The sequence below is a fragment of the Gossypium hirsutum genome, chromosome A12 (assembly GCF_007990345.1).
Source record: "Gossypium hirsutum isolate 1008001.06 chromosome A12, Gossypium_hirsutum_v2.1, whole genome shotgun sequence".
NCBI classification, from domain to species: domain Eukaryota; kingdom Viridiplantae; phylum Streptophyta; class Magnoliopsida; order Malvales; family Malvaceae; genus Gossypium; species Gossypium hirsutum.
The window spans coordinates 104,359,194-104,374,306 of record NC_053435.1 but is presented as its reverse complement, the minus strand read 5'-3'; the positions used below and the strand labels follow the sequence as shown (position 1 = coordinate 104,374,306).

Here is a 15,113-nt window from a genome sequence, read left to right as displayed (position 1 = left end):
TGGGAGACTGAATAGCTTCCTTGTATGAAGCTATTTGTGGAATTAATGGCCTTTGTTTACATTTAATGTACCTATTATCATCCAATGCGTCAAACTCAAAACATGAAAGTTTCTGCCTGGTCAACAGACCTCGGAAAACAATATTAGCAAAACCTTCTTTTTCGCAGCAACCAAGCATCAACGCCTTTGACTTGTGCTTTGCTATGTGTTTCCATTACGTTTCTCCGCACGGAAGTGCGAGTTTCGGATCTTAATTGGTCTGGTTTCCCGTTGTTGATTGCTCAGTTTTATCAAACAAAAAATGTTTTTGTTAGAAATTGGCCATCCATGCAGCTGCTCTCCCACTTGATGAGACGCAAAAGTTTTAAACAAATGATAAAACTCAAGTAACAAGAAACCTCATCCTCCTCATATCTTCTCTTATTCAATGTACAATAGTGGTTAGGTTAGCTTTCCAGCTTTGACATTACAATCCCACATCATCAATAAGTTCAAGCGCTGCCAATCGGAGAAGCTGGCTAAGATTAAGCTACCTATAGACTTCTTATCTTTAGAAAACCATTCATTCAAGTTCAACTACTGACTGCAAAGGTTTACTCGAAAAGAATGCATGCAGGTTGGCTGTGACCAACTCCTTCAGTGCATCGAAACATTCAGGAGTTGCAACAGCACAATGAGGAGACAGTACAACGTTTTTCAAGGAAAACAGCTCTTGGGGAACATCAGGCTCGTTCTAAAACACATCGAGACCGGCACCACAAAGCTCACCTCTGACCAGAAGTTGCACCAATTCCTTCTCGTCAATAAGAGCCCCACGTCCAACATTTATTATTACCCCTTCCTTTCCCAGGGCAGTCATGACATCCTTGCTAATTATGTGTCGAGATTCTTCTGTCAACGTGCAACAAACAATTAGAACATCATTATTGACTGCAAGGTCATAGACATTTTTAAACCATGGAAATGGAACAGATGGCTTTTTCCTTCTTGAGTTGTAGGAAATAGAACAGCCAAATGGCTCGAGCCTTTTCGCAATTTCAGCACCAATGCTTCCCAAGCCCACTATTCCAACTCGTTTTCCTCCTAACTGTACCGATGTTTATGAGGCAACCTTATAATTTAGTTTCCAGAAAACATGAATATGTTGTTGTTCCAATAGGGTCGGAAGCGTGTAAATTATTGTACTAAAAAATCACACAAAGTTCAATTCCCAGGGAAGAGAGGTGGATCACATGAATCTCTTAAATACCAAGTCTTTCCTTAGTCAGAATATCCCTTCTATAGTAATTTAATAGCACAATTAAATACTACTATTATACCCTCAAATATTGAAAGAAAAATAGGATAAGAAAGAACACAAGAGTTTTAACGAGGTTCGGTAAATTATACCTACGTCCTCGGGCACTAACACCAGATGATAACTTTACTATCTTCACAATATTACAAACAAATAGAATTCCTTGAGAATTCTCAAATGAGAGAAGAGAGAAAACTAAGAGAGAAAGATTGGTTGGGATGATTGAAATGAGAAATGAGAAGGCCTATTTATAGTTGAGGTTCAAGGACCAAACAATAAATAGCCCATTATCTCAAGGACCAAAAAAAATTATCCCATGCCACTTTTTCAAAGTCAACTTTAGGGTGCTAAACTTGCACCACTTTGTATTGTTTGCCATTAATGTTGTCTCCCATTAATGTTAACAATCTCCACCTTGAAGATTTGATTAGGATAATCACATCTTCACACACTTCCTTCAACTCCCCAAATTCGATAAAGTTATCTTTTGTAGTGCCTACAAATGCACTCTCGAGCGCCATACACCTGAAGGTGCTCAAATTCTCAGGATGTTAATCAAGTTCAAACAATGATTAAACTTGATTGTTGTTGCCACCTTGGTCATCATATCTGCGGGATTATCTGCTGTCGGAATCTTCTGAAGTAGAATTTTTCCTTTTTTAAAGACTTCCCGCACAAAGTGATATCTTACGTCGATATGCTTGGTTCTTGAATGATAGACTTGATTTTTCGCTAAATGAATAGCGCTCTGACTGTCATAATATAAACTTATGTGACTTTGAACAACTCCTAAGTCTTTCAACAATCCATTAAGCCAAATAGCCTCCTTAACAGCTTCTGTAACTGCTATATATTCTGCCTATGTAGTAGACACAGCTACTGTAGACTGTAAGGTAGACTTCCAACTTACTGGGGCTTTCGCAAGAGTAAACAGATACCCCGTAGTTGAACGACGTTTATCTAAATCACCAGCAAAGTCGGAATCAACATATCCAACTACAAACTGACCAAGTGCTTCATCCTGTTCAAAAATTAAACCAACATCTACGGTTTTTCGAAGATACCGTAGAATCCATTTCACAGCTTGCCAATGTCCTTTTCCAGGATCATGCATATACCTGCTCACAACTCCAACAGCTTGTGAAATGTCAGGCCTCGTACACACCATCGCATACATCAAACTCCCAACTGCATTAGCATATGGGACTTTCGCCATATATTCTCTTTCATCTTCAGTCTTCGGAGATAATTGAGCACTAAGTTTCAAATGAGAAGCAAGTGGGGTACTTACATGTTTTGTGTTTTCATTTACACCAAAACATTGTAATACCTTTTTCAGATATTGCTTCTGATTTAAACAGAGCTTGCCTCTCGGTCTATCTCTACTTATCTCCATGCCGAGAATCTTCTTGGCCTCACCTAGATCTTTCATCTCGAACTCTTGATTCAACTGAGCCTTCAGCTTATCTATCTCATTTTGGCTCTTCGAAGCGATTAACATATCATCAACATACAAGAGTAGATAAATGAAAGATCCGTCATGTAGCTTCTGCAAATATACACAATTGTCATATTTGCTTCTTGTGTACTTCTGCCTTCTCATAAAGCTATCAAATCGCTTGTACCACTGCCTCGGGGATTGCTTCAATCCATATAGCAATTTGTTAAGCTTACAAACCCAATTTCTACCACCAGCATCTGTGTATCCTTCTGGCTGAGTCATATAGATCTCCTCTTCTAACTCACCATGCAAGAAAGCCGTCTTAACATCAAGTTGAACTAGCTCCAAATTCAACTGTGCTACCAAGGCCAACAAAATTCTAATGGAGGAATGCTTCACAACAGGGGAAAATACATCATTGTAGTCAATTCCCTCCTTCTGAGCGTAGCCTTTAGCTACCAATCTTGCCTTGTAGCGAATATCCTTCTTGCTAGGAGATCCATCTTTCTTTGCGAATACCCACTTGCATCCGATTGCCCTTTTACCTTTCGGTAATTGCGCCAACTCCCAAGTATTGTTCTTCCGGAGAGACTGCATTTCTTCATCCATGACGCTTTTCCATTTATCACTTTCTAAGCTTTGCATTGCTTCTTGATAAGTGATAGGAATATCATCAACAACGGGAAGGGCGTAGGCCACCATATCAGTAAATCGAGCAGGTTTACGAATTTCTCTCCGTGGCCTTGCAACTGCAACTGGTTCTGGTGTACTTAGTGGTTCTTGGGTCAGAACCTCTTCAACCTCTAATTCCTCCATTGTGGCTGGAGAATTAGACTTATTAACTGGGCAAATCCCCATCTGCTCAAACTCCACCTGTTTTGGAGTACACTCCACCTGCTGTGGAGTATTGCTCGTCTGAATATCTTTATCTGCTACATTTTTCAATGTGGCAGATTCATCAAAGGTAACATCTCTGCTACAGATCATTTTCTTTGTGCTTAAGCACCAAAGACGAAATCCCTTCACTCCAGAAGTGATTCCCATAAAGAGAGCTTTCTTTACCCTCGGATCTAACTTTGACTCCTTCACATGGTAATATGCAGTGGTTCCAAACACATGTAAGGAATCATAATCTGTAGCCGGTTTTCCAGACCATACCTCCATAGGAGTTTTTCTTTCTAATGCAGATGATGGCAAACGATTAACAAGATGGCCAGCGTATGTCACAGCCTCAGCCCAAAATTGTTTGCCCAACCTAGCATTGGACAACATACATCGAACTTTCTCCAGCAATGTTCGATTCATACGCTCTGCCACTCCATTCTGTTGTGGTGTATCCCTAACTGTGAAGTGTCGAACAATACCATACTTTTGGCACACATCGAAGAACGGATCACTTTTATATTCCCCTCCATTGTCCGTCCTAAGCCGCTTGATTTTCTTGCCAGTCTGGTTTTCGATCATAGTTTTCCATTTAAGAAAAACTCCAAGCACTTCATCTTTAGTTTTCATGGTATACACCCAAACTCTTCTGGAAAAGTCATCAACAAAAGTAACAAAGTAGTGTTTTCCTCCCAACGAAGGTGTTTTGGAAGGCCCCCACACATCTGAGTGAATATATTCCAAAATACCTTTTCTATTATGGATAGCAGTGCCGAATTTCACTCTCTTTTGCTTTCCCAGAACACAGTGCTCACAAAATTTTAATTTGCAAGCCTTTGCACCTTTCAACAATCCTTGCTTTGCCAGAATTTGCAAGGATTTTTCGCTGGCATGTCCCAACTTCATATGCCACAACTGCATTGAGTCCAAGTCTTTGTTACCGGAAGCTGCAGCGACTGCTCCAATAACTGTACTACCTTGGTAGTAATACAAGTTATTTTTCCTGATGCCCTTCAATATCACAAGTGCGCCAGATGTCACTTTCAAAACCCCATCTCTCATAGTAACAACTGAACCATTGGATTCCAAGGCTCCCAATGAGATGAGATTTTTCTTCAAACTGGGCACGTACCGAACATCAGTCAGAACTCTGGTTGATCCATCTTTATTCTTTAATTGGATTGAACCTATCCCAACAGTTTTACAGGCATTGTCATTGCCCATATAAACAACTCCTCCATTTAGTTCTACTAAATCAGAGAACCACTCCCAGTTAGGGGACATATGATAGGTACAACCCGAATCCAATATCCACTCATCTGAATGGAACGACGATGATGATGCAATCAGTGATAGTTCAGAGTCACTAGTATCATGCTTAGCAACACAAGCATCTACAGCAGCTTTTCCCTTATTCTTCAGCTTTGGACAATTTTTCTTCCAGTGGCCTTTCTCATGACAAAAAGCACATTCATCTTTCCCGAGTCTGGACTTTGACTTTGATCTCCCCTTTTGAGTTTTCTTCCGAGTATATGAACGACCTCGGACTACTAAAGCTTCTGTATCTCTGATTGAGTTTTTCTGTTTGTCCTTCTTTCTCTGTTCATAACTGTATAAGGCCGCACAGACTTCGCTCAGAGATATATCACTCCTGCCATGAAGTAGAGTAGTTTCTAGGAACTCAAACTCCTCAGGAAGTGACCCCAACAGCATCAAAGCCAAATCTTCATCTTTGAATGTCTCATCCATATTCAGCAAATCAGTGACTAACTGATTAAATTTGGTGATGTGATCATTCATTGTGGTACTTGGGACGTATGTGAAGCGAAACAGTCTTTTTTTCAAGTGGAGCTTATTTTGACTGTTTTTCTTCAAAAAATTTTCTTCAAGTGCCACCCACAACTTATTTGCAAAAGTCTCCTTTGAAAAAGCATACCTCTGCTCTCGAGAAAGGCATGATCGAATTGTGCCACATGCCAACCGATTGATCGCCTTCCAATCTTTCTCCTGTACATCATCTGGTTTCTCTTCATCAATGGCAATGTCTAGACCCTGCTGAAAAAGGGCATCTAGAACCTCACTTTGCCACATACCAAAATGGCCCGTGCCATCAAAGATCTCCACGGCCAATCTTGCATTTGCAATTGTCGGTCTTGTCCACATGGACGATGTTGAAGCTCCTACACCGACCGTTTTCTCCATAATCTTTCAATATACCTAAGGAAATCTTTTCTGATGTGGAAGATCAGTTCAAACTACAACCACAGAGCATACTACGATTAACCTTCGGCTCTTGATACCACTTGTTGTTCCAATAGGGTCGGAAGCGTGTAAATTATTGTACTAAAAAATCACACAAAGTTCAATTCCCAGGGAAGAGAGGTGGATCACATGGATCTCTTAAATACCAAGTCTTTCCTTAGTCGGAATATCCCTTCTATAGTAATTTAATAGCACAATTAAATACTACTATTATACCCTCAAATATTGAAAGAAAAATAGGACAAGAAAGAACACAAGAGTTTTAACGAGGTTCGATAAATTATACCTACGTCCTCGGGCACTAACACCAGATGATAACTTTACTATCTTCACAATATTACAAACAAATAGAATTCCTTGAGAATTCTCAAATGAGAGAAGAGAGAAAACTAAGAGAGAAAGATTGGTTGGGATGATTGAAATGAGAAATGAGAAGGCCTATTTATAGTTGAGGTTCAAGGACCAAACAATAAATAGCCCATTATCTCAAGGACCAAAAAAAAATTATCCCATGCCACTTTTTCAAAGTCAACTTTAGGGTGCTAAACTTGCACCACTTTGTATTGTTTGCCATTAATGTTGTCTCCCATTAATGTTAACATATGTAGCATAAAACCATGACCAAAATGGTGCACCAACAATGACTCTCCCATGATTCACTTAAAATTAAAACTTAACCTGGATTTCGGTTATACTTTTCGGGCCAAACCTGCTTATTGCTTAGACTACACCACACAACCACATAATTCGAGATGGAAAACGGAAAGCATCTGATATAAATCGGATGGCAGAGTAGCTGGACCATCATGATTTTCCCATTAAGTTAACTAGTGGGCAACACACTCTACTAGTCCAGTCCACCTAACTAGAATTTGTAGCACAGCTTTGAAATTCTCTAGACGCCAATTCTGGCATTTTTGGTGTCTTAAGAGAATTATCTAGAGCACTAATTTGTCAATTTTATGTCTGGTAAGTAAACGGCATCCATTTTCATGTTTTAAACGTAGTTGCATTCTTTCGTACTATGCCCTATAACAGCTTGCAAGTCCATCAGCCATGGATACTACAACGAACACAAAGTTCACTCCTGTTTAGAGAGATTATCCAGAGTTCTGCTTTGCTGTAGTAATCACATCGCACCGGAGTTTAACCAAGAAATGCACAAAGAACGACATAGTCTTGCCAAAGAAACTCTTTTTTCAGTATGGTAGGCAAGCACCTTTTGAAATAAAAGAAATACCATCTTTAACAAGCAAAGAACCAATACCAAACCTTGAAACCAAGCGGGAATTCCCCATTCTGAGCCCACAACCCAGCCCGAACGTACTGGCAACCGGCGGAAACTCTTCGGAGAACATCGATAAGGAGGCCTACGGCCAAGTCAGCTACGTCAGGGGAAAAGGCCTTCCCGGCGTTGGTGACAGCGATGCTCCGGCGGCGGCACTCTTGTAGGTCAATATGATCAACTCCAGTGCTTGAGCCTACGATAAGCTGGAGGAAAGGGAGGAGTGAGAGGAGGCCGCGGGTGACGGGTGTAGGGTTCACGCAGAGGAGGACATGTACAGAAGCAGCGTGGCGGGAAAAGAAGGAATGAGTCGACTCGGGAGGGTCCGAATCCAGCGGGTCGAGTAGACGGAAGTGGGTTTGGAGACGGTCTTTGAATGGAAAATGGAAGTTGGGTGGACGGCGCACAAGGACAAGCGGCAGCTCTTCTTGTTTAACGGTGGCCATTTCGAGCCCCAAAGCTCTGAAGCTGAACCCCTCAAGTTCTCTAAAAAAACAAATTTTTACGGTTCATGTTCTTCGCAAGTTTATTTGGATAGGTCTAATGGTACACAAGCAAAGATGGCTAAATTAAAGGAAGAAGATACTGCTGCGAGGACCACAAAAATTAGGAGAGTGATGGTATTGAGGAGGCATGTAAATTGATTGTAAATTGATTTTCATAATTATTACTAGGATATTAAATCACGTCGTTTTCATTGATATAAAAAAAGTGGAATAGTAAAGGTCTGGGACGGTTGCCTTCTCCCTTCTCGAGCAGTAAGCAATGCTGCAACCAAATGGTACCAGCCTTTATGCAACTTCGGAACCAATTCTCCCAAGCCCCACGATCCCAATCCTCTTTCCATTCAACTGCAACCATGAATCACTGGCTAAAAGTTATCACCTTGATACCAGGAGGGTATGCTCCTTTTCCGACCCACGATCCGGACCGGACATACCTATCACTGGCTAACATTCATTGGAGAACATCGAGGAGAAGCCCAACAGAAAGTCAGCAACATCCTCGGTGAAGACTTGACCAGCGATGGTGACGGCAATGCCTCGGCGGTTGCATTCTTGTAAATATTGAAGCTGAAAAATCTGGATTGCCATTTTGCTCTAAAGCCCAAACATTCAAAAGATATTTCCATGGCTCAGGCCTAATATGACCCATACATTTCATCTGGGTCTAAACTGAAATGGCCCAGTTTAATCCAGAAAAGAAATCCCATTTCGCAATTCCCAAAAAGTGTCTAAATTTTTTATTTTACTGCTAATAATTGCTGATTATGAAACCACATGTCTGCCTTAAACCAAAATCCCAATTGTAATTCGAAACAAATTGAACTTCCTTGATCCGTGTAAAACCCTAAAAACGCACAAAATTTTAGTACAACGTTCTTCCCCTTTCCCTGTTAACAGAAACATAAAAGAGAAAGGTATTTTTTTCCAACAGATTGAATGCAAAGCAACCGATGGGAGAAGAAAACAAGAAGATTAGGAAAGAAGAGGTAATTGCAAAGCTCAAGGACGATGGTGACTTCGACAAGCTCCGTCTCAAAATCATCCGCAAGCTCAAGCACAACGTACGTTCTTTCTTCTTCTTCTTTTTAATCACCAATATTATCTACTTTTTTTAGCTTCTATATTTTTTTTTCTAAGATTAAGGTAAAAGTTTTAGAATGCTGAACTTTTGGGTAACCTGGAAATCATGGATGCTTGTTGTCTGTGATTGTTTGCCTGAATGGGTTTTGTCTTGATTTTGAGTTTTGGGTATTTTCATGGAATTTAATTTGATTATTATATCTGGGTATAATTTATTAATTTCAAATTCAAGGCCACGTTTGATTAAGCTGCTTTGCTGCTATAGATTGTTGACAAATGTGATTATTGTATATCGATTTAATTAGCCTATGCTTTTCGAAAACAAGCCAAACAGCTTGATTAAACTTGTTTAGATAAAAGCAGTTGTTCAGCTCGAGCTATGTATTTTATACTTTGCTTTCTTTCCTAATGGATTCAAAGAATGACTCTGTCAACTCAAGAACACGCCGAATGCAACCTTCGTATATTTATTACTTTAAATGAATATGAAGTAAATAGCGGCATTCTTACAGTGTCCCTTTATAATATGTTCTGAATAAGGCAATAAATTGCAGGAAGAATTACGCAACAACATCATTTCAGCTGTGAAGCAGTCGGCAGCACTTAACCGTCCTGGCGCTGAAAACATGAAAGTAAGGCAACTATCAGATGCAATACATGATGAGGTTGGGTAAGTGGACCTTGTTGTCAAAGTTATTTATGACTTTAAACTTAAGAACTTCATTTATATGTGTATATATGCATATAAGAGTGAAAATTAAGAATCCATATTGGATTTCTTAGTTGAAATAATGCGTGTTCCCGAATAAAATGCTTGCATCTATCTTTATGGTGTGTTTTATTTATGTGAAATCTGGTTATTAAAAATTTCAGCATTGGGAATAATAAGATATCGATATAAGTATAAATTGGGAGCAGTTTGTGAGAAGAATATCAACTCAGAGTTCCGTTAGCTATTCAAGAGTATGTTAGATTTTTCACTTAATCTTCACATATGCTTCACCAGCTATAAGTTCTTGTTGGTTGTTTCCATGTAGTCAATAATGTTGATGTTAATTTGACACTTTAATTTTCTATAATGATTAGGAACAAAGTGATGGGCCAGATTTCAGATAGTCTCTGGGAAATAATAAGATCGGAAGGTGGCATGAGAACTGAAATTACAGAAACGGTACAATCTGTTTACGATAAATTAGCTAATCCTCAAGGGAAAGAAAAAGGTGAATCATCTGTCCGTGAAATGGTATGTGTTGAAAAGGAATCTGAGAGTAATGGTACCATTAAGGCCACAGCTAGAAGAGTCGATGAGACATTATCTGATGGTGATCCACAAGAACCACCAGGTTTCTCTATGTCAAATAATCGTCACAGCAACCACTGTCAGCAATCTCACAAGGCTAAACAGCAGCTTCCTAGGCCTTATGATGGAGCTTTGAAGAACTGTAAGGAAGAGCCCAGTCACTCACAGGAGGGGCAGGAACAAGATGATGTTGATGTTTGTGTGCCACCTGGCTTTTCTGTAGATATTGATCAGAAGCATCCGTGTGATGTCAGTGATGATGACCCTGATGTGCCTCCTGGATTTGGTTGATGAGAGTAAACTTGCAAGTTGTTTCCCACAGCCATCGTGATGTAAATGTTGCACTATAAATGGATCAGTCGTGAACTACTGAGACGGTATACCTCTTTCTCTGCTCTAATGGCCTTTCCTTTCTGTTTTCAGTCGGGGAGGGAGCCTTTTATCTGCTAATTGTGATAACCCGGTTCCATATTCCCTTTTATAATTTTTTCTATGCTGGCATTCTTGAGAATCAGCAAGGGGTTACTAATATTGTAAGAGGCTGTTTTACTAATATTTCTTTGTTACTAATAACTGGTTTATTGGAGCTTTTGAAAATGCACAAGGTAGGGATGTGAAAATTGAAACTGTATGTACCTCTTATTTGAACGACTTTCTAAACTTTGTATCGACTCTGTATCTCCCCTTTTTTTGGAGAAATTTACCTTAATTCCAGCAGCAAACAGGCAGATTTTCCAATGTTTCTATTTCATATAAATGCACTTTGTAGGACTTCTTTGGCACATGAAATGACCGTATTAATTCTTTTCATGGATTTTTCTCTCAAACCTTTCTACTTATTGTTGTTGTTGATCTTCTGATAGACATTATTACTATTTACATTTTTTAAGCAACTTCATTATCAAGTATTGATTTTGAGTTTAGAAAAGCAAAGATACTCCACATCTATAACTGGATATAATTGATGAGTGTTAGATATAGGTATGTATTTGACATACCCTTGAGTGAATTTACCAATTTTATATTCTGATTCTGCTCGAGTAAATGTCATTAAGTTACCTTTCTTAATAGATGAATTTGCCTCACCAACATTTGTCAAAGTCCTTGTGCATATTTGAGATGGTCTTAATTTGACAGAAAATGAAGTATAGTTTAACTCTTCTTGCCGTTTACTCGGCTTTTCTTAGCACTTGGCCGATCTATGTGCGGGCATCCCAATATATAATATAGAATTCACCGTGAGGCTTTATTCTAATAGCCATCCTGTCTGTGGGAAATCTCTCTCAAGTTATAATGAACAAAAAAATAGAAGAAGAAATTTGTTCATATGATCATTTCTGCAAAAGAAATTATAATCCAAATGTTGCACATCAAAGTTACCAAAAAACAACCTTCCAATTCTCCATTTGATAAGTTGCACAGTAATGGGTCTCTGCTCCTCCATGTTAAAAGCAATCCAATTCCTTCCGAATGCTTGAAAAACAAACAAAACGGTAAAAAGTACTATAAAAGCCTTTATATTAGGAGTTGCATTGTATTTTGTCCTCTCCATTCAAAAAATGGGTAAATTACTCCTTATACATTAGATCAAAAAGTAAATTAGTCCTTTTATTAAAAAAATTTATCCATTTTTGCAGTTAAAAACTTATCTCTGGACGTTATCATGAGGTATACGTGGTATGTCACGTGTCACTATCTGATTATTTTCCCAGTTACGTCAGTTTTTAACAATACAAATGAATGAAAATTTTAACATGAATGATCAATTTACTTTTTAATCTAATATATAAAGACTAATTTGACCATATTTTAAATAGAGATGGCAAAATATAATTTGACTCCTAGTACAGGATTTCCATTATACTTTTACTCATGGAAAGTAGGTATAATACAACCCAACACAGTATGAAAATGGTGATTTAAAGAAGAAATAGAGTCAGTTTCAAATGGTGTCGTGGTGTAGTTGGTTATCACGTCAGTCTAACACACTGAAGGTCTCCGGTTCGAGTCCGGGCGACGCTACTTACTGTTTTAGTACCCTTGTTTTTGACTTTGTTTTGACCGTTGGTATATTATCTAAACAAATAAGCAAAGCCATAGGCAGCTGACACAAGTATAACAATGCTAAAAAAGAACACCTAGAAGTTTGAGCATTGAAAGCTCCAATTCAATGGTATCTTTTAGTTGGGCTTCTTAATTTGCGTACGCCAGAAATGAAGTAATCAAATCCAAGTCGAAACCGTAACTGTTGACCAAATCCTACTCATTCATCACTCTCTTCCCTCCCAGCAGCTCATATCATCAAAATTTAACTCACTCACGTCTTCTACTTAAGCATATCTGCCTGTTTTAATGAAAATGAAACTGTTGCTTGTTCCTAAGTGGCAAATTAGCAAAACAGGCCAAAAAGAAAACTCTGTCCTCCTTTGTCATATAATGGGGGTCCCAGATTCTAGTTGTCACGATTCATGACCTGACAGACGCGTTTGTGTCTGCAAACACCCTGCAGAGTTTCCTGACAATGTCAGAACACTTCACTCTCACTTTAATCTCTCTCTCTCTCTCTCTTTGTTGTTGCATAGAGACAAAGGATTCATAGAAAGACAACTGGGGCGTGCCTTGCTTGCTTGCTGTCATTGCTGCATTTGTCAGGTTTTAAAACAACCCGGTAAGGAATTTTTTTTTCTTTTTTTTGTTAATATTTGAAACCCATTTAAGAAGATACCTCCCCCACCCATCCTCATTTAAACTGCCAGGGAACTAAAAAATTTTCTGACCTGAAAAAAAATCTATTCTTACTGCTGCAACTTTCAGAGTGTGTGTAAATCTTTTAGGCCTTTTACTACTGTTAATTCAGTGTATGTTGCCAGTCCATACTGCATCTTCTTCTCTGCTTTTGACCCTCATACTGATTATCAAGAAATGGAACCTCAATACACACCTCTCAAGATTGCCCGTTTTGCAGACTTCGGTACACTCTTCTTTTTATACTCTCTCTCAAAAAAAAAAATCTTGACTATCATGCATTTGTAAACCTTTTCTTTTCTCTTTTTCCAGGGATTGGACTTACAAACATGGAGAGTAATATGTTGAGTGGTGGAGAAGGGTCGCCTCCAATTGGGCTAGGTCTTGAGCTTGGACGTGGATCTGATCATAGACCAACTGGGTTCACAAAATCGTGTGGGTTCACTGTTTTTCAACTGCAAGAACTGCAGCTTCAATCTCTTATCTACAAGTACATGGAAGCTGGTCTCCCTGTCCCTAATCATCTCCTTCTCCCTCTATGGAAAAGTGTTGCTGGTTCTCTTGGTGGTCTCCATGCCAATCCTTATCAACTCTACTCTAGCTGTAAACACTAAACACCCTTCTTTTTATTGGTTCATAGATTAGATGAAATGATTTTTGTTTTTGCTTTGATGTTGTTGATTCAGATTTGGGTTGTGGACCATTGCACTTGGAGTATAAGAATGGGGTTGATCCAGAGCCAGGAAGATGTAGACGTACGGATGGGAAGAAATGGAGGTGCAGCAAAGAAGCAGTCCCAGACCATAAATACTGTGAGAGACACATGCATAGAGGCCGACAGCGTTCAGGAAAGCTTGTGGAAGCTTCTCAAGCTACCAGTAGTGGTAGTCGTATTATCAGGCATGGAAATGCTGACACCAACCTCTCCATTTCTCTGCAACTTGATAACAGTAATACTAGCAGTAGTGGCAGCAGCAGCAATCTTTCTTCCGGCTTTATTGGTTTCTCCCCAAAGAGTGTTCTTCGTGGAAGTAACCCAAAATCTGAATCTTCAATACAATTTCAAGAAATTTAGAAGAAAAGAAAAAAAGAAAGGTTAAACAATGACAGATCTCTATCTAACGTTTGTAGGTAAAGCTAAAAGCCTTTGGGAGAGAGTTTTTTTTTTTTTTTTTTTTTGAGTGTGTAATATTTGATATGTGAGAGACATTAATGGTGTTTGTAGGTTTCTTGGGTTGCTTGGTGGTGAGTAGTGATGATGATGGGCTCCATTTCTGATGGAATTTGTAAGCTTGGAAACGTGACTTTAGTTATGTTTCAAAATGCCCTTTTTTTTTTTTTGGTCATCTGTCGCTCTTTTTCAATGCTATGGTTAAATGACAATGAAATGCTAAACTTTTATATGATTTATGTACTATTAACAACAATTACCATATGAGATATGAGCCAAGTTGTTATCATGATAAGATAAATATAAAGGATTGTCACTTACAAAATAACGTGTGAGTAAACACAATAATTGGAGACAATAGGATAATTCGATTGACATAAATATTATTATCATTATAGGAAGTTAGTTTAAGTACGTTGAAACGTATTATTTTTATTATAAATAATTTTAAAATAGTTTGTCAAAAAATATAAAATATAAAAATTATTAAAAAAATTTGAAACATGTGTATACAAAATGAACGACGGTGGAGTCCGTCCAAAGCTACAAGTTGGGCTCCAAATGACTACTGGAACATAACAAAAGCCCAACAGAGGCAGCACATGTGATATGGAGAGTTTTCTCGTGGCCATACTTCTAACTCTAACTTGGCTTCAACCACCAAATTGACGGTTTGATACTTTAATATATCAACAAATAGAATTATATAGATTTAAGATATCCATGCATTCTTTCTCCCAAGAAAAAAAAATATTCATGCATTTTAGTTACATTAATATTATTTTTATAATTTACTTAAAATAACTAAATTAAAATATATTCAAATCAGAATCACATGTGATGTGATGATACTTAAATTCAAAATAATTTGCTGAAGAATTTATACATAGCATATGTGCATGGTAAAATTTAAAATTTGAGCACTCAAAATCTAACAACCACTTCCTTTAGTTTTTTACGTTCTATTCGTGTCGAGTAATTTTGAATTAAATATTTAATTAGGGTTTAATGTGATGACATCAACTACTTGAATTAAATATTAGATGCTCGAAATTGACCCAATTAATAAAAGTGCACAATTTTTATTAAAAAAGAAGAAGAGAAATTAGCATATTTAAAAAGAAAAACATTAGTTAATTTATTC

General features: G+C 38.2%; 3 protein-coding genes and 1 non-coding gene across 6 annotated transcripts; 3 read left to right on the top strand and 1 right to left on the bottom strand.

Moving 5' to 3' along the window:
* Window positions 1-30: 30 nt before the first annotated feature.
* LOC107936430 (glyoxylate/hydroxypyruvate reductase HPR3) lies at window positions 31-7,613 on the bottom strand. Of its 2 annotated transcripts, none has more exons than XM_041083523.1 (2): window positions 7,155-7,613; window positions 31-1,087 (listed from the first exon to the last, which is right to left on the bottom strand). In XM_041083523.1, exons 1-2 carry the CDS (start codon window positions 7,611-7,613, stop codon window positions 734-736), a joined length of 813 nt encoding a protein of 270 aa, XP_040939457.1. In that variant the 3' UTR covers window positions 31-733. The 2 variants fall into 2 exon arrangements, with proteins under 2 accessions (XP_040939457.1, XP_040939458.1); XM_041083524.1 differs by having other exon boundaries at window positions 761-891.
* Window positions 7,614-8,498: 885 nt separating this feature from the next.
* Window positions 8,499-10,791, top strand: LOC107936428 (uncharacterized). Its single transcript, XM_016869158.2, has 3 exons — window positions 8,499-8,734; window positions 9,308-9,423; window positions 9,840-10,791. Exons 1-3 carry the CDS (start codon window positions 8,624-8,626, stop codon window positions 10,342-10,344), a joined length of 732 nt encoding a protein of 243 aa, XP_016724647.1. The 5' UTR covers window positions 8,499-8,623; the 3' UTR covers window positions 10,345-10,791.
* Window positions 10,792-12,001: 1,210 nt separating this feature from the next.
* TRNAV-AAC (transfer RNA valine (anticodon AAC)) lies at window positions 12,002-12,075 on the top strand. The gene has a single exon. It is a non-coding gene; the product is annotated as a tRNA-Val (tRNA).
* A 431-nt stretch (window positions 12,076-12,506) lies between these two features.
* LOC107936377 (growth-regulating factor 10) lies at window positions 12,507-14,201 on the top strand. Of its 2 annotated transcripts, XR_001694388.2 has the most exons (4): window positions 12,507-13,024; window positions 13,111-13,401; window positions 13,485-13,929; window positions 14,024-14,201. XR_001694388.2 is itself a non-coding variant. In XM_016869096.2 (3 exons), the coding sequence occupies exons 1-3, from the start codon at window positions 12,976-12,978 to the stop codon at window positions 13,871-13,873; spliced, it is 729 nt and encodes a 242-aa protein (XP_016724585.1). In that variant the 5' UTR covers window positions 12,507-12,975; the 3' UTR covers window positions 13,874-14,201. The 2 variants fall into 2 exon arrangements, 1 of the variants encoding a protein (XP_016724585.1); XM_016869096.2 differs by having other exon boundaries at window positions 13,485-14,201.
* The last annotated feature ends 912 nt before the right edge of the window (window positions 14,202-15,113 follow it).